Source organism: Lissotriton helveticus, chromosome 12 (genome assembly GCF_964261635.1).
Source record: "Lissotriton helveticus chromosome 12, aLisHel1.1, whole genome shotgun sequence".
Lineage (NCBI taxonomy): Eukaryota > Metazoa > Chordata > Amphibia > Caudata > Salamandridae > Lissotriton > Lissotriton helveticus.
The window spans coordinates 93,212,128-93,239,124 of record NC_136073.1 but is presented as its reverse complement, the minus strand read 5'-3'; the positions used below and the strand labels follow the sequence as shown (position 1 = coordinate 93,239,124).

The window sequence follows — 26,997 nt, the reverse complement described above, 5'->3', positions numbered from 1 at the left end:
AAAATGCCAATGTCCAAGGTTAGACTTACCGATACTAAATTGTTGTATTCGAAGGCCTTCCTTGATCAATTAGTTACTGGAGGCTATGAGTTATGGAAGGATACAATAGACCTTAAATCGGTTTGGGGTTCAAGGGCCTGGCAGGTACGAGGCACTGAGGCTTTGCACCGTGCATGTCTCATCCCGAATCATATGTTGTTTCTAAATGAAACGATTTCCCAGACCACATGCTTTGGATTGGCTACTTCTAAAAAGTTAAACACTCCTTCTTTCCCGGAGTTGGAGGAATATGATGGTTGGGGTAATTTTACTCAGTTGTCCATTAGAGAATTACAGACTCTACTTCTTAATTCCTCCTTTAACATTTCCAGTATGAATCCTAAGGGTTGGCTGCTTTGGCACCGTAGTGCTGATTCTTGCCAACATAGATTTTTGAATTTAACTGACGGTTTTAAAACTGTTAGATCTGATCCCCGATTTAACTTAGGTCATACTGTCACCTCGTATTCTGTAGGCAAATTGTGTCAAAATTGGCTGAAACATTCAACTTTACCTGCGGTTAAGGATCACCTTTCTAAACTAAATGCAGACGTGGACTTGAATGATTTCATTAAAGGCCCGGCTAGTGGCAGGTCGAAAAGGTGGTTATATGGGGTTTACAATGAAATTTGGAAGCTATCACAGATTGAGGCTGCTACACGCCTTAGGGCTATTGATCAAGCAAATCTTGAGAAAGTGCTTGCAGTTGTTGACAATAGCATTAATGTGCTTTCCTCTAGAATTTACACATTGGATAATATTGTGTCGTCAGTCGTCGATATTGTACATGATGAAGTGTCAGTATTATACCATGGTCAAAATCAATTACGATCAATCATGCAGTTTGCATGGACCCTTCAAACTCTAAAAATGGGTAAAGTTCCCTGGGGGTACATGAACGTTTCTTCTTTATTTGCACCGTTTAATTTGACTGACAAACAACGCTTACTTTCAATGCGTGATGCTTCCTTTTCTATGTTACATATTGAAAGGTTAGAATCTTTACCTTTTTCCGTGGCTGAAGCCACTGCTGCAACGTGGCTTATCCACGGTTTAATAACGCTGCCTTTTGCTTTATATAAGTTTTCAAATTGTATGAAATATGTACCCATAGGTCGTTATGAACCTTTAGGTAGCGGTTTCCTTCACTCCCATACACATACAGATGTTTTAAGGATGACCAGGAAGTTTATCTGACAGGGGAGGAGTGCACTGAGACGCCAGATCATTCTTTAATGTGTAGACACATACAGTTACACGGTTCATGCAACAAGGACCGACCGAATATGGCTTGCGTTTTACATGGCACGCCAGTTCCTGCTATCATCGTCACGTTTAAATTATTAGAGAATGGTAGTTATTTAATGCTCAATAATGAAAACTGTTGTGGGTTAATTAAAGGTATAGCTTTCATAGTAACAGTAAGTGAGCGGGTTATTTGCTGCAGAAATGTGCTTTATCCTCCCACACGTGAACATAGGGAGTCTTCCATCTGGCCACAGATACCAACCTTGGGAGCAGAATTCAGCGGCATGGCAAGAATAAGGGCTCTTTTGTCCCAGAAAGAGGTGGCCTTGAGCTCGGCCCGTGAAACTTTCGTGCTTCACATTGCAAACACCCGTACAGAGGTTCAGGCTCTTTTGAATACTGATTTGCCTTTGCATTTCGGAGCGATGGTTCGAACTATCTTTAACGCATCCTCCACAAAAGGCCTTGCACATTTTTTTAAAGTTGTTAGCAGTGGTCTCGTGACTTCCTTTGAAAAGATTTTTGGAGTCATCCCTGCTTTCTTCCATTCTATTTTTTCATCCTTGTTTGGAGGGTTCCCGTTTTTACTTGCATTAGCAGCTGGCGCACTAGTGGTTTTTTGTCTCTTTAAATATGGATGTCCTTCCTGTGCAAGACCCCGCGCAACAGCTACTGACGCGGTTTCGCAACCGCATGCTTGAATATTATGGCACACTGCCGTTGGCGACATTGAGCACGGCATATGGATTATCTTTTCGATTCTCCTACTTCACCTGTGTCCAGCCTGTATTTCACTGCCTGACCTGTGATTTCCATTGGGCCATTGATTTGTGTCTCTGCGGACCGGTTTCTCCTGACGTCGATTTTAATCGGCTGATGAGTCCTATCATTGCTCACGAGTTGGTTTGTTCTGACGAGAGGATTATGGCCTTAGCAGTGGCGCATGGACTAATGGGTCCCTGGGATATATTGTCGGCAGCACAGAATTTCTTGGACTTAAGTGTTCTTGAAAACCCACCGAGCTGTCCTCTGATGGTTATAGAGGATCCGGTGCTGGGAGAACACGTATGTTCTTTTCATCTTTTAAATTTGATGGCTGAACTGTTTTCGGATGAGGACAGTGATTTCCTATTGGAGGCTGTTGCTGCTTACTTTTCATATACAGTTTTATCATAGACACTGCCTCGGATTGACGTGCTGATTGATAGCATTTCATTGTTTTTATTGACTTATTTGTCAATTTTTTTTTTCATATTTCCGTGCCTATTGGCTTGAGCCACGTTATATTTTTGGGCTATTTTTTAGCATTAGTTTTTAATGTTTGGTTTCGATTCATGCTCGTTTACTGTTGAGTTCTGCTCTCATGAGATGGCACTTCTGTTATCATATTTAGTCCGTTCTCGGATCATGGGGGGGTGTCATGTAGCTCCTGTATATCCTTATATCGTGTTAAGTTAGCATAGGTACATTTTAGGTTTAAACGCCATTTTTCTGTCTTGCAACTTCTGCACACAACACTTAATTGTTGACTTAGCTTTCAACCTAGTAGTTTGCCGTGGTGTATGTGAGAATAATATGTTATTGCTCTGATATCAGCTTTGCTTAATAAACTATGTCTGCACGAAGAGTGCTGAAGTTTCAGGAACAACACGATATGGAATTGTTATGAGGTCTGATCTCCACGCCTTCATAGTCATAACACAAGTGCAGCCTTTGCCAACTCTGGCTTCAGGCGGGATTGATATTGCTTTGCATGAGGCACATAGAACACACTTGAATGCGGTGCACATGCAGAGAGAGCTGGTGTATGCTGATGTGATTCCTTCATGCTAGGACACTAAGGTATGGGCCCGCCCTAAAACAACCCAAAGAGACCTTCTTAGCTAATAATATAATATATGTGTTAGGGAGGGTGAGATATAAGTGTTGTTAACTCTTATTCATTACAGTATGTTGACATGCTGTCACCATTCGCTTTTTATGTCTTAGTAACTATGCTGGTAATTTTGCTACTGATAATAAGTATACTTGTATTATCTAAGATACTGCGCCTGAGAAGACGGCATTAGTAAATAAACATTTCAAATGCACATGTGTCTTCTTTACTCCATGTTCTGGTTTGTAATGATAATATAACGAAAGAGTGTTCATGAGTTCCACGTACCCTGAGGTACAGTAAGTTCATGTTCTGGTTTGTCTAAACATTGGGAGTTTGGTATGTCCAATGAGACACTGTAGCTAGCTCGGTAAGGGGTGAGTTGGGTACTGAGGTGAGTTTTGGGTCACCCTAATTCGCCGAGGTTCCACTCCTCTGTGCACAGTTCTGTGTGAGAACAGAAACCCTGCGACAGCACAGATGCCGCTCTATGTGCTGCAACTTACAACATTTGCATGATTTCAGACAAATGGGCACGGCCACACTAATCCTCTTGGAACTTCTTGCAGCTTTGCCATCATAACACACTTCCTCTTGCTTATCTGAATTTTGTATTTGCAAACAAGCCTTAGCTTGTTTTCATTCTTTCTCACCTCCTCCACTCAGGCAGTTTCAAGTTAACAGGTAAAACCTTATTCTTTGTGTCCTGAAGAGGTCCTTGTTTACACCTGACCTTTATGTATCTCCACTGGCCAAAATTATAATTTTTGGGAGGGTTATATTTGTATAGTTTGTTGGAGATACTAGGTCATGATTATGCTTGACAATGATCTCCAAAAGGGCCGAGCTAATGTTTAGGCTTGTTTGTCTGAGCTTGCATGCTAGATGACATTCAACTGCTTGAAATTAATTTCTGATAAAAGAGAGGTTATTATAGTAGATAGTTTTACTCATATTTCCGCTAAACTGATGCGTAATCTGGAAGCTACATTTAATTCAGTGTTTACCTTTGCTCCCCAGATTTCCAAAGTTTCCATTAACTGACTATACTACATCAGATGTTTGAGTAAGATTGGTTTACTTCTTCCTCTTGAATGCTGGAAAACAGTGGTTCAACCAGTCATTCTTTTCTGCCTAGATATGGCAACTCTCTCTTAACTGGCCTCCCTTACTACCTTCTTTTTAATTTCAAACTCTTCATGATTCTGCAATTGACCAAATCTACAATCTCTCATCATGCTTTCCCTTCTCACCGTCTTTCAAAAAGTTAATTGGTTTCCTCTTACTTAGCGCTCCTTGTGCAAATTAGAATGTTTATGTCAATGTGCTTTCTGTGCAACTCAACCTCATTACCCTCAGGAAAAGAGTAGTCACTGCATCCCATCCTGCTCCTTTGAGTTTGCACCTGTGAACTCTCCTGTCATTCACAAGATGCATCACTCTAGAACGGGAGGCCATCGTTTGCATGTGTTGCTCCCAACTTCTTGTGCCCTGCCTTCAGAAATTACAGCACTTCTCTACCTTTTGAGAAATCCCTCAGATCTTAAGTCTTTCGTCTCTAGCTCTTTTATTACTTATCCTTTAGCCTTCTGGGAATATGTAGCACCAGTCTGATATTTGAGCTCTATACTAAACTTCCTATCAAACAATCAAACAATCAGCTAATCAGTCAACACATGGATGATGAACAATCTTAGTATAATATATGTCTTCTCTTTCTTCATTTTTTTATAGCACCTAGAGCATCATATATTTAACTGATGTTAATGTGTGCTAACAACAATAGGATACATTGAAAAGAAAATGTATATGATAAAAGGGACTGAAAATCAATAAATCCATTAAGGATTGACATAGGATATAGTTGAAAATATTTTCTACATCTGGGTCAGCACATACTACTCAAATATTGTTTTTTTAAATGTAACAAGCTAAGTTTCACCCCCTAACTCCCCCCCCCGTATTGCTCAACATGAACATATTAAATAACTTAAACTGCTGGTCTTGTTTAACTATTCATGTTTCGCCTGATCGTATGTCTTTTCACTATCATATAGTTTCCAAGATTTTGGAGAATGTTGCGTGTAATAATAAAGAACATTTGATATTCAGAAACGTGTAAAAATATCTTAGAAACACTAGCAAGATTTTAGAGAATCTGCTACAAAGATGAAAATTGTCTAATTAATTAATAGCAATTACCTTGTATTGTATTTCTACTAACTGGAAAGATGTTGCCAGGTTATCCTTTAATGTCCCTAAAACACTATAATTATTCATAGTTATACTTATGAAACTAGCACTGGGTCTAAATCATTTATAAATACCTCTGTTCATTTTTTGTCCATGCCTCCTCAATCCGCTATTTATTATGTAACACAATCTTATTCTTTGTTTATTTACATACTATTGTGGTTTTACCAAATGTTTGGAAAATGTATCGATGTACATCTTTTGTAAGTCTTGATTTTGATAAAAGATGAGAAATATTGTATTAGTGCATGCATAGCTGCAAAATATACATAAAATATCAATTCACTGTAGTCAATGTTTTAAAAAAAATTAAATATGGTTCTAAATTCTCAGAACTGTTATTGCCAAATATATAATTTACTTAATGTTCCTATAGGCCACACTTTGAATTTTATAAGGAAAAAAATCACCTGCCAGCAGATAAAAACTACAAAGCCAATTTAAAGTGTCTATTCCCTGCTGTAGAATGCAGACTTAACTTATTCTTTGGTTTTGTGTTACCTCTAGGTTAGTTGTGCAAACTACTAAGAAAACTATATTTGGGACTTGTTAAACAAAACCATTTTGCATTCTGGAAATTTGCTAAATCACTAATCCTGGGATTTGGGAAAATGTATTAACCCCATTGTGCAAATCAGGAACAGGTTACTGAATTGCAAATTGATTTTAGAAAGGCATAGCAAATGGGACTTGTTTAGGGTGTCCCTTCTGAACAGTGATTCGTTATGAAATGTATAAATGTTTTGTGACCAAAATCCAGTTGCAAAACAATAGAAAGTTACTGACTTCCTAGGTGAGGGTGTAAACATTACCAGTGGCCCATTCCCCTTAGCGAATGAAAAACATTATTGATGAACAGGAGGTGGTACAGGGGACCGTTATCAGATATCAAACAAACAAAAACATTTTATTTATGAATGCAGCCACAATTCCTTTAGGAAACCATAGGCTACATTCAAATAGAAAGGTTCCCTTTGTGTAAATGGTGGTCTGCTGATCTCAACAATCCGTCATTCCTGTGAAGGCATCCAATCATGATGAGACACAATTTGCGACCTACCTCATGAATATTGATGAGGTAGATCAGATTGTGATCTGCTATGATGCAGAATTAGGTGAATTGACCTATTACTACATAGGTAGGTTCACAAAGTATTTATCCATTTCCATAAAGTTTGGTGCACAATCACAACACATTTTTTTTTTGTTCCAGCAAAGCATCATCTTATATTGAAGAAAACACAGTGAGAAAAAACAAAAAAAGAAAAAGAACACCAATCATATCCAGTTAGAAATTGGAGCCCAGAGTTTTTGTCCATGGAAAATTTGATGGAAAATTTGTACATCAGGTCATTAGTCCTCATCTAATTTTGGGACCTCTATTATCTATTGACATAATAATTTATCAAGACATTTGGTATAAACAACTCACAAAAGGACTCTTGTACTTAGGCATCAATCGGGGTGTCCATCTTCAGCCGATGAGTATGCAACTCACAACAGACCTCTGTAATAGCTTGGCGAAGCAGCGCACGCAAAGTAAAATAGTTTTATTTATTTATTTACTCACTTTAATCGGTTCTGTCGTATGTCCAAGTCTATTTCCTCCCCACCCTACCCTACCCCACCCCACCCCACCCCCCAGCCCCGCAGCACCGCCACTGCCCACAAGCTCTCAAGATTTTGATGTTAAGATACTGAGATGGGATTCCACCCATGAAAGTGCACAACCCGCCCTTTGAGTAAATTTGCTCTCACCCAATATTGTATTCTTCAGGGTTATTACTCATAACACAACGATGGTGTAATATTATTATTTATGGGTGCAAATTCATATAAGGCAAATGGCAGTGTGTTTGACAGAAAAGCACATTTGCATATAATCTCTATTGTACCTATATAATTACAAGCCGAATGAGATAAAAAAACAAAGCTTATAACTGTCTGCAGCAGATACACACACATCCAAAAGACAGTAGTAGTGGTCATAAAGAATGCAAATGAGCCAGCCCACCAACTAAACAAGCATTTGAAATGCAACAGGTCACATACGTAAGTGAGTTTGAGCTATTGGCATTGTAAATGACAATGCCTTTTATTTATGTTTTGGTTTTTGAAACATAAATGAAACGCACCGTAATTTACAATACCAACAGCTTAAAGTTGCATAAATGCGAGACCTATTGATTCGCAAATGCTTATTGATAGAAAATGTCCTGCCACTGCAGCTGAGATATTTAAATATGGCGGACGCCTACCACAATGTCGATGGGGGTCAGCCTGACAGTTAAGGCGGACCACGCACCATGATTTATAGGGCCACCTTAGTTAAGTCTATTTTCAGCTCATACACCAGTCTTGCGCTAACACTGTTGTTGTCAGTGCAGATAAGAACCCCAACATTTTGGTCAGATGAAAAAAGTGTACCAATAAATTCACTTATAGCTTTAGCATATTCATACAATATGTGTAGTCTGAGAGCTATGTGGAGCCACACAAATGTGGCAAGGGAAAAAAAAGAGTATCCTAAACAAAAGCTTGGATTGCTGAGATCATCATGAAAGCTTTGCCTTCAACAGTTGACTCTTGTTTTTACAGTATTTTTGCATTTATATTGTGCAATGAAGATTAGAAATCAACCTAGTTTCACTGTGCCTTCAAAATCAGAGATTACCTATGTGGCCATGTGTTTGCATTGTTCGCCCTAAGGTGGAAGGGTATGCCCAGACATGGGTACCTTGTTTACTGCGCCACTGAATTCAAGCTAGCCTGGCTGATGAGGGGTATTACCCCAAAAGCAGTCCCAGGATGATTGATTCCGGTCCAGGGAACACCTGGCTTGACAGCTCCGGCTGGACTGTTCCCGTGAAGAACAGGGTCAAGACTGAATTTGGCTGGGTGTGAATTGAGTGGCGAAGTGAGCTAAAGAACGCTGATGAATTCAACCCAGATCTGTGACTGGAGGGGAATGTCTGAAAAGGTCCCAAGATGCTTGTTTCCGTTCCAGGGAGGACCTGGCCTGGCAGTTTCGGCTGGATTGTTCCCACGGGGAACAGGGTTAAGACTGATTTGCATATGGTTTGGTTTAAACTGGAATGGGATGGCGAGAAAAAAAACCAATGGATTTAGGCCCAGATCTCTTAATTGGGGTAAATGGTAGACTTTGTTCAATATTCTGTCCATCAATTGTTCTTTTTACATTTGTCACACCCAACACTGAGCCTAAAAGGTCAGGCCATCTCCACCTCCACCACTAAGCCTGCCTGACCTAACTCAATCACCTAACATGCCAATCTCGGCCTAACCTCAACACTGAGTCTGCCATGTCAGAACAAGTGAAGCCGGCCACTCCAAAACTGACCCTCCTAAATAAGGCTGGCCCCACACTAACCTTTTAAAGTCAGGTCATCCCAACACTGACCGCCCACCAAGGCAAACCCAACCCAGATGCTCCCAAGTCATATCTCTCAGGAAATAGCTACCCAGCCAGGTATGAGAACAGTCTGAGACAATCCTGTTGCTTTTACAGATTTCAAAAGATCATACATCTTCGAATAAATATTAGCATCTGTATAGAAATTGGATTAATGGATTCAAATGGGTTGGCTTTCTGTCCCAAATTGCTGAATTTGTTAAATTTTTAGGAGACAGATTACAGGAAAATCAAAATTGAATGCTATTTTCAGAATCTGGCAATGGGGCGTTTTTGTGTCGCCAACTCTCAATACTCTATAACTGCAAACCCTTAACACTATGGACTTAATTAAGTATACTATAGTACTTAAGGCAACTAAGGCAATGCTCTTTTCAACGGAAAAAGCTCTTGCACCATTACAGGTGGTCTTGCTAACATACTACAGCCAGGCTTGTTTCGAATTCCCAAACATATGACTGTATCAAACGGGTCACCTCATCTTCATTATGGTCCCCAACTGAGTCAAGAACCGTGTATGTAACTGCCTGTTTAATTTACGCGTTTTTATACCTAAATACCGCTAAATATCTCATTCAGAAACATGCCATCTACAGGGACTCCAGCATTGTTAGAATTAAAATTAACTATCAACTATTGATCAAATGTTTTAAGAAAAGCTCCTCCACTCCCTATATCTTTTAAGGACATTCACAAAAGATTAGGAACATTCTCAGTGTTCCTTTAACTCCTCAACTCTTTCAATTTGTTCAAGTTTCCCTTAAGTCTCACTTGCTTGTGAAATAGTTTGATACTTGATATCCTTATGTATATAGCTGATGCACCCTAGTTGTGTTTTCTGAGCAAATATCTATTTATAAAAGACCTGTTTTTAGAGGTTTGTAAACTATTTAACTCGTTATTTCAACCTGTGACTCTAAAAGCTATCTTTGTTACACACAGTTCACTTCTGCGATAATCTCTTTCATATATACTCCATGTTATATAATGTATTACAAACTGTGGTATTGTGAGGGCTCTGAAAACACCTGAGGATTTGTCTGCTTTTATATAAACTTCCTAAAATACATTTAAAATTGTTCTGTACATCCATGTACAGGTGGCAATACCACTCTGGGAGGAGAGTCATCAAACCTACAAGAGCTTGCTAAGCCAGCACCATGCACTGGCCGAATCTCCAAGTCCAGGCAGGTCTGTGTAACACTGAAGCCTCCTAAACCTGAACACCCCAATCTGAGCTTCCCAATCTACTATGCCAATCCGTTGTTTCCATCCCCACCAATTCTCCTTGTTAGTCCCTCACAACTCAAAACTTCCCAAATGAAGCCTCTTAATACAGGGCACGGACATCGGGGGTACGGGCAGGGGAGGAGGGGCAAGAAGGCATGGACAACGGAAGGGTGGGCGAGGGTTGGGGGTGAAAAGGCATGGACAACAGGAGGGAGGGGGAGTAGAGAAGGCAGTAGGAGAGCCTCATTAAAGAAAATAGTGCTGACAGTCTAACTAACACGTACCGTATAACACGTGAAGTAAAGCGGCCAGTAGCCATGGGAGGAAACAAAGACGACATGGCCATAATAAGGAGGGACTAACAAGCCTATAAATGAGGGACTAACAAGCCTATAAATGAATCCAAAGGCAGCCTTTACTAAAGACAAAGACACAAGCCAATGAAAAATATGGGTGGGCGTGGGTGGGGCTTCCCTCACGTACTCACCTACAGCAGATCTTCAACAGAGCAGCACATGCACGCTGACTCTAGGCTCAATCTGAAAGCAAATTGCTCACTCATGACTAGGGTGCGAGATTAAATTGGTACCCTACTCTTAATTCAATTTAATACCACAATAATTCAAGTCTGAGCAACCAATTATTTGCTTTCACAAACAATTCCCTTACTCAAATCTCCACCAGTAAAGGGCCAGAATTGCTATTCACTATTTTAAGAACAGACATAAGCAGTACAACTCCAAACCTTGGTAGGCTGAATTCTGGCCTGCATCAAGAATATTAATTTGGTAGGATGCAAATTGGGGCTCACTATGTTTGGAGGCTATCACAGGAATAGAGGCCTGCTGAGTTCAGTAGACCACCATCTCTGTGATTTATTTTTAATAAAGCGAATTTATTTTTTAAATGCAGTGGTTTCCCTTAAAGGAAACCTGACTGCATTTAGAAAGTAAACTGTACTTCTTTTTTGTTGTCAGTGGTCCTCTGGACCACTGTCTCCTCTTCAACAAAGTTTTTTTTCTTCACAAATGGCACAGGTCTATTTTGCAATTGCATTACCACTTCCTTTTAGGTGTTCGTAAAATATCAATGATTTCTTATTGGAATTGGATCCGAATTTTTTTATATTGAGGAAGCCTACAGCACGCCCTTTTCAGATACTGAATTGGTACATACGAAAAAGCATTTTAATGGATGCAAACTCCTCTTTGGAGCATTTGTGAACACTAAAACACTTAGGGGCAGATTTATGTCGGACTTGCGCCACGTTTACACTGCCGTTGCGTCACGCAAAGGCGCGGAAACATGGCGCATCCCTGTGACCTATTTACAACGTGACGCATCTAGGCAGATGCGTCACGTTGTAAAGCCCTGCGCCACATGAAACCTGCGTCAGGTTTCATGTGGGCGTTCTGTCGCAGGGTGGGCGTTCCCTCGTAGGAAAGCCCCGTAAAACTGACGCAGTGAAATCTACAAGATTTCACTGAGTCAGTTTTATGACGCTGCTGGGTCAAATCCTTACGCCTGCTTGAAGCAGGCGTAAGGAGTGACGCACCACGTTATGTATGGGTGGCCTCTGTACATTGCAGGAGTTGCGTCGCACTTGTGACGCTACTCCAGCAATGCGCCACCCGTACACCACAAGATGCGTCACGCATCTGCCCTTCCCTGCACCATGGTGCGCCGCATTGTAAATGCGGCGCATCTGTGGTGCCGCAAGGAGGGAATTGCGTGACACATCTGTTCTGGCGCATCCCTGCTGATTTGCAGAGATGCGCCAGAACTTGTAAATCTGCCCCTTAGGGGCAGATTTATGTTGGACTTGCGCCACGTTTACGCCGCCGTTGCGTCACGCAACGGCGTGGAAACGTGGCGCATCCCTGCGACCTATTTACAACGTGACACATCTAGGCAGATGCGTCACGTTGTAAAGCCCTGCGCCACATGAAACCTGCGTCAGGTTTCATGTGGGCGTTCTGTCGCAGGGTGGGCGTTCCCTCGTAGGAAAGCCCTGTAAAACTGACGCAGTGAAATCTACAAGATTTCACTGAGTGAGTTTTACGACGCTGCTGGGTCAAATCCTTACGCCTGCTTGAAGCAGGCGTAAGAAGTGACGCACCACGTTACATATGGGTGTACATTGAAGGAGTTGCGTCGCACTTGCGACACTACTCCAGCAATGCGCCACCCGTACACCACAGGATGCGTCACGCATCTGCCCTTCCTTCCACCATGGTGCGTCGCATTGTAAATGCGGCGCATCTGTGGTGCCGCAAGGAGGGAATTGCGTGACACATCAGTTTTGGCGCATCCCTGCTGATTTGCAGAGATGCGCCAGAACTCATAAATCTGCCCCTAAGTTCATCTGGCCTAACAGTTTTTATTAGCAGTAAATTGCTGGAATCAAAGCACATGACGTTTTACTGGTGGCATGTGTCCGCTTTCCCTTTAGTCAGGTGCATTGCTTTCCCTTGGCCTTTCAAAACCTGTCTCTGGGCAAAGTTAATTTACTTTCAATGCCTGAACATTTTCCTGTTCACAATGTTTCCAACAAAGGAAAGTGTCAATTTCATTTTTAAAGAGAATAATTTGTAAACACCCAGTAAACTTTTCATTCTGTGTTGCTATCTCTTACACACTTACACAGGTACAACATTGCTCAGTCAAACTCGCTTAACTATCGCTGTCTCATACGCTTCTGGCTACTCACTCCTTAGTGCACAGAATCCCTCATACTCTTGGATCAGGTATAGGCATGTGTGGTAGATCCCACCCAGTACAGATCTACTTGGGAGTAAAATTTTCTGGAATCTCATCTTGACCAAAAAGTGAGACATACAGGCCAACAAACCATCAGAGGATGGTGGATGTTCAGACCTAGATTTACTAAGAGTTTGCATCTAGGTTGCATCACTTTTTGGCATAGCACTGATGCAAAATCCATTTTGTGATTTACAAAGTCCTGCAAAGCCCGGTGTGTCTAGTTTCATAAACAGAAGTAACACAAGGCGGCACATAGGGCTGCCTTGGATTATCTTGCGTTCAGTATGTGTTACATGGGTGGAGCATGTGCATTCCCATACACCCACCCATGTATTTTAATGTCAACCAATATTTACCAAGACATGTAAAAATGGGGTTGCTTCAAAATGGGGTATCTACCCTCGGCTTGTGTATGACGACAAAGGACCTTATTTCTCCTCGTTTTTTTTCTTTGCATATGTCCTGAATTTTGCATCACACATACAGAGAGGAAATATCTTAAAAGAATAGTTTTTGTACAGGAAGATGTACCTTCCTGTATTATGATTATCCTGAGCATAACGCAGGCACCTTTGCTACATGAAGCAAAGCCGTCTGCATTGGTGCTAGGCATTTACAAGTGCACCAGCACTACGAGAGAGTAGAACTGCACCCTATCTTTGTAAATATGCACAGTTCTGCTGTCTCCCCTTCAGGCAATGCAGTGACACAACGTTGCTGTGCTACTTTGAGTGAAATCATAGTAAATCCAAGCGAGTGTGTGTGTCTCAGATGACTTAGTTTTATTACAACTGGTAGTAGGATTCAGAGTTTTCTAAAAGTGCTTACATTTTATTGAAAGAGAAGTTTTGGTCTGTATTTTAGTAGACTCACCTGGGGGATCCAGTAAAGCCCCAGCAGTCGTGCCATGAGCATTGAGCGCGTGGATGCAGAGTCACCCACAACACCCACCAGCTGTGGTTTCTCCTTGCACCGGTAGTTTGAAATGGTCTCCTCCTGCCCAGTTAGCATCCACATTGTTCCCTCGAGCACCCTTTTTAGTGTCTTGCAGGAGTCATAAATCCAGAATCCCAGGGTGATGTTGGGCAGCAGGACAGGGTTGCTGTTGATCTCCTCGATGGCAAAGGTCATGCCCTGCAGCCACTGATAATTCAGTGATTCAAACCTAGGGCACTCAAAAACACAAACATTTCAACAAAAGGGATAAGCACAAAATGTGGGCAAATGAGTCAAGGGCATGCTATATTGCTATGGGGTATATTGGTATAAAGGTACATGGATTCAGATTCTAAGAAAGTTCTTAATAGCGACCCATATATTTTAATGGTTGTGTGGTTAGGCAAGCACACAGCTTTATCAATGTACAATTGTCCTGAAAATTACTTCACTCTGCCCTAGAATAGGGACCTCATCAAGGATCTGTCCATTGTCCTTAGTGATGTCCTGGAATAGCTTGGGAGCCACACAGAGGTCAGCTAGTTCGTCTCATTCCAGCCACCATATTCACTCTACTCTTAAGCAGCAACCATCTGGCAGAGCAAGGCTCAGCCAATTGCCCTCAGTGATATTCTGAAATAACTGAAGACCTCTCTAACACATCTCACAAATCTTATAACTAGTGTGAATGCACATCCCCTGTTCCTGTCACTCTAAACCCATACAGAGAATGCACAAAAAGGCAGAGACACCAAGGATAATTAAGCAAGAATATGCCCATTTTTTCAAACAAAAGTGGCATTTTCAAACACACAACATAAAAATCATCTTCACTAAAAGATGTATTTTTAAATTCTGAGTTCAGGCAGTGTTGTAGTGGTTTATCTTCTGTTGCAGCAAAAACACACAATTCCCAGTGCTGTTGGCAAGTGAAATTGAAGTATCTGATGTTCCTGAGATTGCCAAAGGAGGCAAGATATACTCAAAGCCCTTGGAGAAACTCAGTAGAGTCCTTACACTGCCCAAGACAGACGCAGCAATTGCATGGCACAGGTAAAACAACTGCAATCACAGAAGAGGTACCTGGATCTTGAGAGGTAAAACAACAGCAATCGAAGGAAAAACACCGGTATCTTCACAGGTGCATCAACAGTGATCACAAACCAGTATCTTCACAGGTAAGACAACTGCAATTGCAGGGGAGACACCTGGATCTTCACAGAGCCAACACAGTGATTGCAGGGGAGAGAACGGAGTGGAGCCCATCAGAGAGGTGAGAAAGTCACTCTTCCAAAAGCCTCAAAACATGTATGCAGTTTTAATAACATTGAAATCACACTTGATTGTGAGTGCACAATCACCCCTGTCCAGTAAACGCCTACTCTGATCCTACCTTTGTTTATGTGTGCCACACTCCATATACTACCACAAAATGCATTGTGGTAGTACATGGCTGGGCGTATGCGAGCTGAAACATTTATTTTTCCTTGTGATCTTACCTTCCTAGCAACAACAACCTGCTCTGGCTAGGCGTAAAAATCTGCATTTCCAAGATCCTTTTACATTCCTTCTCCCATCCTCCACCTTCAACATTTTGCAAGAGGATGGATTTGTGTGTCTTTTTCTCACGTGCTCTGAATCAGGCCTGAAGAAAGCCAACAGTTGCAAGGTTTATTGCATCTGCTGTTGTTTCTTACTTTATTTAATCCCTCTTTACAGTGAACCATATAAGCATAACAATAGATGTGCTTTCAACTGTTAAACAATAATCTGCAAATATGAACATAATTCGTGTATACCAGTGCTTTGAGCTTCTCAGAATAAATTACTATCAATCATGTTGGATATAAGTCACTATCAATTCAATTCAATTTCAATCTTTATTCGGTTAAAAACCTTATAAGATACAATACATGTAAAAAAAAATACAAACGAATACAAGGTCACAGTTAGATTTAAAAGACAGTTAGCAGCACGTAATTCTTGTAGCAGAAGAATGTATTTACATGTCCCAGTAAGTCACTATCACATTCATCTGAAAATTAAAGAAGATGCGGGAAATAGGACAGACTCTCTCTTGATTCACCAATTTCACTTCTGGACAGTTAATAAAATCTAAGTGGCATACACCTCTTCTAGAGTTGGGATTATTCGATGTCATCAAATCAAGTTGGATTGGAGCATTATCCAATGATTGACAACATCTTCAGTGCAATATTATATTTTCAGAAAGAATTTTCAAATTTGCATTGGGTAATTTGATGCATTCTACCCTTCATCAGTCTTTTAAAAATCAGAATTTAGATAAACATCTGAAAGATGCTGCTTTTATTTCCAGGTAGACTGGCCTAACTACTCATCCTTTGGCTAAGTTTTCTTTATCTTTAGTCAAGGGTTGACCTTCATACCCAAGATCTCAGAATAGAATAAACCCAGTGGATTTTCCATTGTATATCGTGACTGTACATCCCACCTCTAAAACAGAGAGATAGGAAATTATCTGTATGTAGGGAAACTTAATAGCGTTACACTTTAAAACAATTTACATAAACTAGGCAGCAGCAAGTGGCAAGACACTGGAAGATATTGTATAGGAAAGTTATGTAAGGGCACTAATTTTGCAAACATTTAGGGACAGATTTGCAAGGCACTATTTTCGATGTACAACAGTGTGTAGCACACTGTTAGTGATTCCAATGGGGTCGCAAATTGCGAGGCTCATTAATATCAGTGAGCCTTTCGAAATTTGCAACCCCATTCGGAATGGCAGGCCCTCCCAGGTATGGTAGCCTGCTGGGCTCAGCAGACCACCATGTCTGGGACTGCTTTTCAATGCTTCCCATTTTCCTTAAAGGAAAACGGTATGCATTTTTAAAAAACAAAAAGAAAGTTTTTGTTTAATTTTTGAAGGGCAGGCAGTGGTCCCTGGGTACATACCCGTATTGCCTTTTGCATGCGCAAACGGGTTTGCATATGCAAAAACCGTCGTACATCTGACCCAAAGTCTTTAAAGTAATAAAATATTTCATATAAAGCTTCTTACGTGTGGCAGGTTATAGGCGCTGGTTTGTCCTCGAAGGTCGCCTCAGGATACATCTTCACGCCGTGAACGGGAAAGGTGCCCCCAATCAGGAGATCCCCTGTCCTTGAGTACCCTGCTGCTTTAGGGGTGTGTAGGTGGCAGCCAGAGGGCATCATTTGGGTACCAGACACAGGGAGCAGGCATCGAGTCAGGAGGTAAAGCAGCCACATCTGTCGGAAGCCCAGTCGTGTGAGATATGGGGGACTCATGGTTGGAGGAGCCTGGAACTCAGATAGGTCTTTTTCTTTGTCCCAAAGTAAAGATTTAGGCAGAATAACACTCCTAAGGAACTCAAAATCTTATCAAGCACCCCTTTGATTCAGAAAGCGAGAAACATGATTTGTACAAGATCACATGGCGGCTACTCTTCAGCAAGACTAGAAATTAGTCCATTTGAAAACAGACCTGGCTTTCTTCCACACTCATGCAAGCCAGTTCAATTGCAGCCTGGCACAAACTTTGATTCGAGCTGCTTGAAATGTCTTCTCTTCCCATCTTCCACGATTCGTGGATTTGGACAAATGAGTGAATGCGGTGGGATGAAAGTCAGTCCCTCTTCTGGCATTCAAAGATCAGACAGAAAGACCTGCAGAGAGCTCAAGCACTTTATAGCTGGAGTGCTTGGATGCTTCGCCCCGTTGGGGAGAGAGTACAGTTAAATTAATTGTTCCTTCTGGAATATGGCAATCTGAGACGCACAGAGCAAGGAAGGCCACCAGAGAGTGAGTCTGTTTGGAAAGAGGATACAGTTGCTTTGAAGTAACTAGCTCCCAAAGTAGGTGAGGGAGGGGTGGGAACAGTTAAATTGCTCGGCTCATCATGCCATTTAAATGCATTCACGACACAACTAAATAAAAAAATAACAGCACTGAATTGGTAGGTAAATGAGATTTGAGCATGCATGACAGAACTGTGTTAAAACAGTAAGTAGAGTGGTACAAACGTAATGCAATTCTGATGGTGAATTCACATTAAAACTGCATTTTGGAATGGACTTAAGTGCCTAGACGCCCCCGGGTAATAGTGCACTATACAAATACTTAAATAAATAAATAAAATAAATAGTAAGGTTTTAAATTGTAAGGTTTAAAACTTCTCATCCAAACCATACCCCACAAAAGCAGGGGTCCCTCAAGGTTCGATCATCTCGCCCATGCTTTTCAACATCTACATGAAGTCATTACCAGTACTGATCAATAAATTTCACCTCACGTGCTATAACTATGCAGATGACATGCAAATACTCCTTCAACTGGAATGCCCCAAAGACTTTAGAAAATCACCAATTTTCAGCTGTCTCAGAGCCGTGGATCAGTGGATGACCTGAATTCATCTCAAATTGAATGCTTCAAAAACTGAAATACTCACGTGTGGCGATTGGAAACATTACAACCCGCGTGCCGCATGGCCTGATGAACTGAGATCAGTGCCTAAAGTATCGAAGGAAGTAAGAAACCTCACAATGACCATGGACTCCAAGCTGTCGATGGATGCCCAAGTGGATAAACTAGCAAGATCAAGCTTTGCTACTATAAAAACGCTGCGACTAATTTTCCCTCTTTTGGGATTTCCACACAAGGTCCAAGCTACCAATAGCCTCTATCACGGATCACCTTTAACGACCATGAAAATACTACAACGGATTCAGAACTCGGCTGCAGGACTACTCTTGCATATCAAACCGTGAGACCACATCTCCCCTGCCTTGAAAGCCCTGCATTAGTTACCGGTTGCCAGAAGATCCACGTTCAAGCTGCTTTGTATCACCCACAAAGCAATACATGGAATGGGACCGCTCTTCATCAGGAATAAAATCACCAAACACATTCAACAAAGGAACCTCCGCTCTAAAGGAGCATCTCGCCACAAAATCCCACCATAGAAGGCACTTCCTTCTCTGTTCAAGCAGCCAAAGTATGGAACTCTTTACCCCCCAACATAAGGTCCACTGACAACCACATTATCTTCAGAAAACTACTCAAGATTTGGCTCTTCCCCACATACGCACCAAACGCAAACAGAAATTTACAGCATATCCCTCTGTATACAAGCATTTTTGTTTCACTATAGATATGTACCTATCTTTGAGTATTACTTTGTATAAACATGTAAAATAATTATGTTGTTGAGAGAAAAAATAATATTATTAAATTCATAAAAATCATCTTTGGTCTACATGTACCTACTTCCATTGTGCATCTATGTACCTTCCAAGTACTTGGATCTGTGTGTCTGTTACTTTTCTCCTGAAAAAGCATATCCAATGCACTACCCCATTTCTCATCCTGTGCCTCTATCAACATATTTAATCTACATATACTTACCTCCTTTATGTATCTATGTAATTTCAATGTAATTATGGATCTATATATTTATCACTTTCTTCTAATTTAGCATTTCCAATGCACTACCCTATTTCTCAGCCTATACTTCGCCCAATATATCTTCTAGCCCAACCTTCTGACTCATCTCAAACTTCTTCTACTACTCCATCCAATACACTACCCTATCTCTCATCCTATACATCTATCAATATATCCACTACATCAATTCTCTCATTCATCCCAAACCCCATACCACTACTATGATTGCCAAAATAACCCTTTCTAGACTCTCTCCTACTCTACCCCTCCTTGCATCATCTGACACCTCCTTTACTATACCGATCCCCTAAAACAAACCTTTCTAAACTCTTTCCTCTGAGTCCTCCCCTCCAAAATGCCTTTTTACTCATCCAAAAGCCTCCTCCTATTGCTAAATCCTAAAAAAAAGAAATCTTTCACTCCTTTATCCCTCCACTATCCTTTTCAATCGAAATTAACAGACTAACCTGTTCACTTCTCAAATTCCATATTAAACTATACTAATATACTACCCAAATAACTGAATAACATATCCACTACTCAAATTACTTCATATTTTTTTACTATACTAATTTTCAACAGTAATCCTTTATGGGTTCCGGAGTGGCGTGCTACACGCCAGAAAAGCGATTCAACACCCATCAGGGGTAACAAGTGCTATATGAATGCAAATCTTTCTTCCCCTTTTATCCCTCCGCTATCCTTCTCACTCCAAGTAACTGACTAATATCCACCACTGAAATTGCTTCATATTTCACCATATTAATTCACCACTAATCTTTTGTAGGCTTCCTGAATAGCGAGCCTCAACAAGCGATTTATAGATACAAACCGTTGTCCTCCTCTATCCTTCTGCTATCATTCCAAATCCAAATAACTGACTAACCTATCCACCACTTAAAATGTATTTGCATGTTTCACTATACTAATTCACACTAATCCTCTATGGGTCCCGGAGTAGCGTGCTACTTGCCGAAAAAGCTCTTTGTCGCCTCGTTAGAGGTAGTAAGCTCTATATAAATGCAATTACAATACAATACAATACAATCACTTGCTCTTAGACAAAAAAACGTTCGACCAATGTCATTTTAGGAAGTGAAGTCACTTGACATTTTACTCTGATGACATCATAAGCAGGGACATCACTGCAGTTTACAAACCATGCAATAGCTGCAAGGCTGAGAAAAACAGAAACAACTGTTACAAATGCAGACAAATCTCTATGTTATTTACAACAATATTTCAACTAACATTCCAGCAAACTAAGCCAAAGGCATACGGAAAATCGCCTCAGCTACAACCAGTGGTCTTATGCGAAGTTAAAAACATGTCTAATGCAGACCTCATGACTACAGTTTCGATCAGACCTATAGCATCTTTATCAGCGATAAGTAATATGGCAATCTTCATGAGTTAAAATGTGGCTTTTAATTTGGCTTCATACTATGGGGTGAAACATATTGGCTTTCTCTATACCTTCATTGTCCTTTATGCACCTGAATAAAATAAAATCACTACTTTATTCACTCTTAGGGATCTCTAGTGAGCTCATTTTTCTTTTTTTAAATCTATTCCTTAAGAACCAGTGTTGGTTCAGCTATCAATCTAAAGCAAAACATTTCAGAGGGAGGCTACCCCTGATAAACTGAATCTTGCTTGCAGTGATGCCTTGAACACTAATGGACCTTTGGGCCCCTTTGTGTACGGATATTTTAAAAACCTGCTTGAGACAAAAAGCATACTGTCTTATGGAAGTGGTGGAAATAAATATTAATGCCACAAAAGCGTGTGTACATAGCACACTCGGTGTGACCCAATGTGTATGCATCAGTGAACAGGCATCTATTCACTGACATATTCACTGACATACTCACAAAGGGTTCCAAACAATCCCTGAATGCGAGGTATCCCTGGCAAAAGGCAAATTCCAATTTCAGGGCTGATCCCCTTCTGGTATGCTGAATCAAAGCCTGTAGATAAATATGTCTTTCAAAACAATACTGTTTTATTGTATTTCTTTTTTTTTTTAAAGGCTTAAAGAAAATGTTAACGTACAATCAACATATTTGGTCAAACTGACAAAGGATGAATCAGTTGTTTTTATAGCAGAAGATTCACCAATTATTTTCCCTTAACATTCCAATCACCCAGGCACTTATGTTATATGGAAAGGGTTGCAGATGCGTGTAGAGACTGGTCAACAATACACATAGTGTAGATACACATTTCACTCCTGGGAAATACCAAGAGTTCATATTCTAATTTTAATGGAGGGGTGTTCATAAAAATAAGGGAAACATTCCCCATCTGCCTGCACCATACTGATGATGGTGCTACAAGGGCAGGGAATCCACTCACCAAAGGTGCACAGATTGTGGCAAGTAGGAAGAGGTGTCATAGAGCTACTGCACTCATTTCATTTTCATTTCATTTCAAATTTCTTATTGTGCCAATTACAAAATAGACCATAACAACACATATCAGATACAAATCAACAGTGTAACAATAGTATAATCAAAATTTACATTAATTTAAAAACGAATATAAGTGAGATTACATCACTGACCTTTAGCTCTCCGAGCATTGTGCAACCAGGTTAAACAAGTCAGAAACACAGACACAAACACAAATACATATATATTACGCAAAAAAGGAGGCCAAAAACCTCAAATAGGGTCCGCCATGTGCTCCTAGCTAATTTTAAAATTTGAAGAGAAAAAACCTTAACCTAACGCCATCTAACAAAAGGGAGGTTCCGTGCAAGAAAGTTATCCATCTATAGTGTTTCTGGATCGAGTGACTGCTTTCAAAGAAGCAAACATGAAGTATGACATTTTGTATGAGCTTAAACAGTGTAAGTGGAGCAGGGCTACTCTACGCTGTTGAAAACCTAGCTTGAGTAGCAATTCTGGATAAAGTGCTAGACTGTACGATTTGCAAAGAAAGGTAAAGTGCAAAAGTGACTGTGCATATTGATATTCACAGTGGCAGTTCAAGTCACACAACACTGACAATTACACAATTATCAAACAAAAAAGAAGGACAAAAACCTCAAATAGGGTCCGCCATGTGCTCCTAGCTAATTCAAAATTAGAAGAGAAAACACTTTGATCTAACAACATCTAACAAAAGGAGGGTTCAATGCAAGAAAGTTGGCCATCCATAGTTTTTCTGGCCCGAATCGCTGCTTTCAAAGAAGGTCAGAACAGGGTAAGCAGTTCCTATGGAGAAGAGCCAAGAGGTCAAGGGGGGAGAGGAAAGGGGCTGGACAGGGTGTTCCAGGTAAGGAAGGAAGGTGGGAAGGGGATAACTCCTAAGGAGCAAGGGCCCTCACACACCTCGAGAGGTGTCATGCTTCATCATAGGGCAGCTCCTCGTTGGGCCAGTGCTGCAATGCCCAACGGGCCGCAGCAGGGGGGCACTTTGCCGGAGGTCTTTAGTGTAGTGTGTCGAAGGACCCTGGATGATAGGGTGTGGGAGTGTGAGAGGAGTAGAGTGGGAGTGATTGTTTGTGTGTCTAAAAGTATCTATAAGAGTCCAAAATAATTGTATATGCTGGACACTGATACTGTTGCAATATTTGTATCTAAACAAGAACTAAATGTATTAGTATTAAGGGGGTCCGAAATCTTAAGCATTGATTTGACCAGATCCATAGTTACCCCATCTGGACCTGGTGCTTTCCCTCCCTTATTAGTGTGGATGGCCAATTTTACTTCCTGCAGTGTTAATAACAGAGCTGGGGAACTCTGTAATCTATTACGTAGATTAAGTAGCGTAGTGGGGTCTTCCTTAGTTTCTCAAGTGAATGGAAAGGAAATGATTGATCCAATCTGAGCCTAAATTATTTTGTAGGGGAGGGTTAATAGGGGTGTTTCTAGATTTAATTGAGTTCTCTTATTCCCAAGAGGACTTCGGTCCTTCTTGTGAGCTGTATTTCGTAGCATCTCGCAATCCCATTTGTGGAGTTGCCTCTTCCTGTTTGAAAGTGCAAATTTATAATCTCTCCATGCCAAGTAGATCTGGTTCCTGTCCCTAGGTCGGTCGTTTAAGGCCTTCCTCGGCTTTCGATTTTTCTTTGAGCAGGTCTCATCAAATCATCTGGGGTCCCTATTGGTTGGGTGGATTGGCTTGAGCATAGACTCTCTAACAATCTCTGTTAGCCTATGATAATGCATAACCTTCATCTCTTGCCCGGTCTCAGCTAACCAGTTGAGAAATACTCCTTAATGAATTCTGAGAAGGATTGATCAATCAATCAATCAATCAGGGGTTTATTAGGCATGCTTCTCCCCCGTGAGGATCTCAAGGCGGTGAGGGTGGGGGGATTCGCAGCTCCGTTAGCCGAAGGGTGGGGGGATTCGCAGCTCCGTTAGCCGAAGAGCCAGGTCTTGAGGGCTTTTCTGAAGTTGTTTAGTGAGGGGGTGAGTCTGATGTCTGTTGGGAGCTCGTTCCAGGTTTTGGCCGCAATGTGAGAGAAGGATCTTCCACCTGTTCTGGCTCTGCGGATGCGTGGGGTTTCGGCCAGTGTGAGGTTGGAAGATCGGAGGTTCCTTTTGGGTAAGCGGAAGTTGATTATGTCATTGAGGTATTTGAGTCCGGTGTTGTGCAGGCATTTGTAGGCGTGGGTGAGGATTTTAAAGGTGATTCTTTTCCCCACGGGGAGTCAGTGGTGCATTCGAAGGTGTTTGCTGATGTGTTCGTGCCAGGGGATCCATTTGAAGGTCTTGCGGAGGATGTGGAGGGTGTTGAAGCAGCAGGGGGTGACAGCGTTGATCTGTCGGTTCATGGTGAGGGATGAGTCCAGTACGATGCCGAGGTTTTTGGTGTGGTCAGAGGGGGTTGGTGGGCTTCGGAGGGCTGTCGGCCACAAGGTGTTGTCCCATTCTGAAGGGGTGGTTCCAAGTACGAGGACTTCTGTCTTCTCACCATTGAGCTTGAGACCGCTGTTGGGCATCCAGGTGGCGACCTCCCGCATTCCTTTCTGGAATTTGAGTCTGGCAGAGGATGAGCTGGGTGTCGTCAGCATAGGGGACAATGTTGAGGCTGTGTTGTCATACGATGGTACCGGGAGGGGTCATGTAGATGTTGAAGAGGGTTGGGCTCAGCAATGATCCCTGTGGGACTCCGCAGGTGATTTCCGTGGGATAGGATTCTTTGACTTCTTCCGGTGAGGAATGATCTGATCCAGTCTAGGGCTGTTCCTTGTATGCCGGCATCGTGTAGTCTGACGACGAGTGTGTAGTGGGAGACGGTGTTGAAGGCTGCTGATAAGTCGAGTAGAATGAGAGCTGTGGAGTGGCCTTGGTCCAGGAGGGTGCAGATGTCATCTGTGCCAGCAAGTAGGGTGGTATCTGTGATGGGTCAAGGATGGCATTGTCTTCGATGAGTCATGTCAGTTCCTTGTTGACTGTTTTCTCTGCAACTTTGGCCACGGAGGGGAGATGCGGGATGGGCCGGTAGTTCTTGAGGTCGGTGGGGTCAGCTGTCAGCTTCTTGAGCAGGGGCCTGACTTCTGTGCATTTCCAGTCATCTGGGAAGTTGCCTGTTTCGAGGGTAGTGTTGATGGTGCGTTGTAGTTCAGGTGTGAAGACCGCTCTGCGGCAGATGTTTGGGAAGCAGGGGTCGGTGGGGGCCCCTGAGTGGATGCCTTTCATGGTTGAGGTGGTGCCTTTGACTGTGATCGGCGTCTAGGTGGAGATGGTGGGCTGGCTGGTGCATCTGGGGGGTGGGCCGGCTGTGGCTTCCGGTGGAAGGTTGATGAAGTTGTTATAGAGGTTTTTGATTTTGCAGTGGAAGTATGTTCCAAGCTTGTCACAGAGGTCTTGGTACTGGGTGATGTCTGTGGCTTCGCTGCAAGGGTTGGTGATTTCCTGGATGACAGTGAAAGGTTCCTTGGAGTTGGTGGAGTTGGCGAGGATTTTGGTGTTGATGAAGGTCCTCTTGGTGGTTCTGATTTGGTAGTGGTAGACCGTCATGGCATGCTTGTAGATGGGGTGGTTTTTGGGTATCTTGGTGTTTCTCCAGTTCTTCTCCAGGCATCTGCAAGTGTGTCTGGCTTCTTGAAGGTCAGTGGTAAACCAGGTGGCTTTCCTGGGGCGCTGCTTGTCGGGGTTGCTTAGCGGGACAAGCTTAACAGCGCATTTGTAGATCCAAGTGTGGAGCTTTCTGACTGCGATGTTGGCGTCGGATGCTGAAGTGTGGTTGGTTTGGGTGAGGGCAGAGTTGAGTTGGTCATCGGTGACCTTGCCCCAGTTCCTTCGTGGAGGGCGTGGGCCTGGTTTGGGTGCCCTTGGGTTTGTCGACAGTGAAATGTACGCAGTAGTGGTCAGTCCATGGGGGTTGCGTTGTGTGGCTGAAGTAAACGTTGTAACCAGCTGCAAAGATGGGATCAAGGATGTGTCCTGCCCAGTGGGTCGGTGTGGAGATGAGTTGTTTGAGTCCGATGATGGTGAGGATGTACCAACGGGTAGTTGAGTTGGGTTCACTGGTGCTGTCGAGATGAAAGTTCAGGTCTCCGATGAGAATGTAGTTCATTGTGGTGATGGTGTGGGGTGTGATGAAGTCAGTGATGGTGGAGGTGGAGGGCACCCGGGACGGGGCGTCTATAGGCAAGGGTTCTCAGGAGCTTAGAGTTGGGGCTTTTCTGGATCTGGAAGTGCAGGTGTAAGGCAGAGGGGGAGGTTTCATTGGAGGTGGTTTGCTGGAGGGTGTTCTTATGGGCGATGGCGAGGCCCCCTCCCTGCTGGATGGGGCGATCCTTCCTCTGGATCTTGTATCCATCCGGGATGGCGGTGTTGATGTCGGGTGCAGAGGAGACGTTGGTCCAGGTCTCCGTGAAGGAGGTGATGTTGGGCGAGAGAGAGCAGAGCAGATTCCAGATCTCCATGGTGTGCTTATGTATAGAGCGCACATTGAGGAGGATGTATCTTAGGGTTCCTAGGGTGTCTCTGGTGTTGGTTTCTGCGGTATGGGAGGTCAAGGTGGTGGTGAAGGTCTAGCTGCAGCGGGGGCAGGAAAACTGTCTGTGGGTTGTGTAAGCCGTGGCCTGTTGGCAGTTGCGAAGTCTTCCGGGGTTAGGTGCGTGGATGGTGGCTGTGTTGTTTCAGTGGGTGGGACGAGATGCAGGGACACTGGCGCTGGTCGCAGTCGGGTCGCGGACGGTTGCAGACCGGCTTGTCTTTGGCGCATGTACGGCATGCCAGAGGCGAGACTGCGCAGCGACCGCCATTAAGTAGGGGAGGAGGAGGGACGAGAGGCTGGGAGGTGGGAGCGGGGGTTGTACGGGGGGGAGGGGCCACAGAGGCCAGCAGAAAAAAACCGAACAGTAGGTAGAAATCCATTTAAAAGCAATAACAAAATACCAAAATTACACAGACACTAACCAGTGGGGCACAGCAGTAAATACAAGAAAAGCGGAAGAAATAATTACGGGGTGGCTGATGGCAGGCAGCAGGTGCAGGCAGCAGCCTCAAACCTACCAGGAGGAGGTAAGGGTCAGGGATCAGGAGACGGGGAAGGAGACGGCACTGCGGAGTTGCGGGAAAAGAGTGGACCTAGACATGGGTCAAATATGGCTTCTAATGCTTTTTCAGGCACCAGGCTAGTCTCAAGCCATCCGAAGAGTGTTGTTTAATGGAAATTAGATTACCATTGCAAACGGGTCGCTTAATCGTCAGGAGCATAGAGGAGCATAGGACGTTGTGATCACCCCACTCTGTCAGTAAGTTCTCCCCTTTATAAAATCAGAGTGAAAAGATGAAACTTGCAAACA

General features: G+C 42.5%; 1 protein-coding gene across 1 annotated transcript in view; it reads right to left on the bottom strand.

Annotated features, from left to right (window-relative positions):
- The window catches only part of LOC144797918 (vomeronasal type-2 receptor 26-like), a 70,945-nt gene that overhangs the window by 30,359 nt on the left and 13,589 nt on the right, over positions 1-26,997 (bottom strand). The window contains exons 2-3 of the mRNA XM_078668719.1: positions 25,542-25,828; positions 13,716-14,015 (exon numbers count right to left, since the gene is read on the bottom strand). Coding sequence (XP_078524845.1) covers positions 13,716-14,015; positions 25,542-25,828 — 587 coding nt within the window. The remainder of the gene's footprint in view (positions 1-13,715; positions 14,016-25,541; positions 25,829-26,997) is intronic.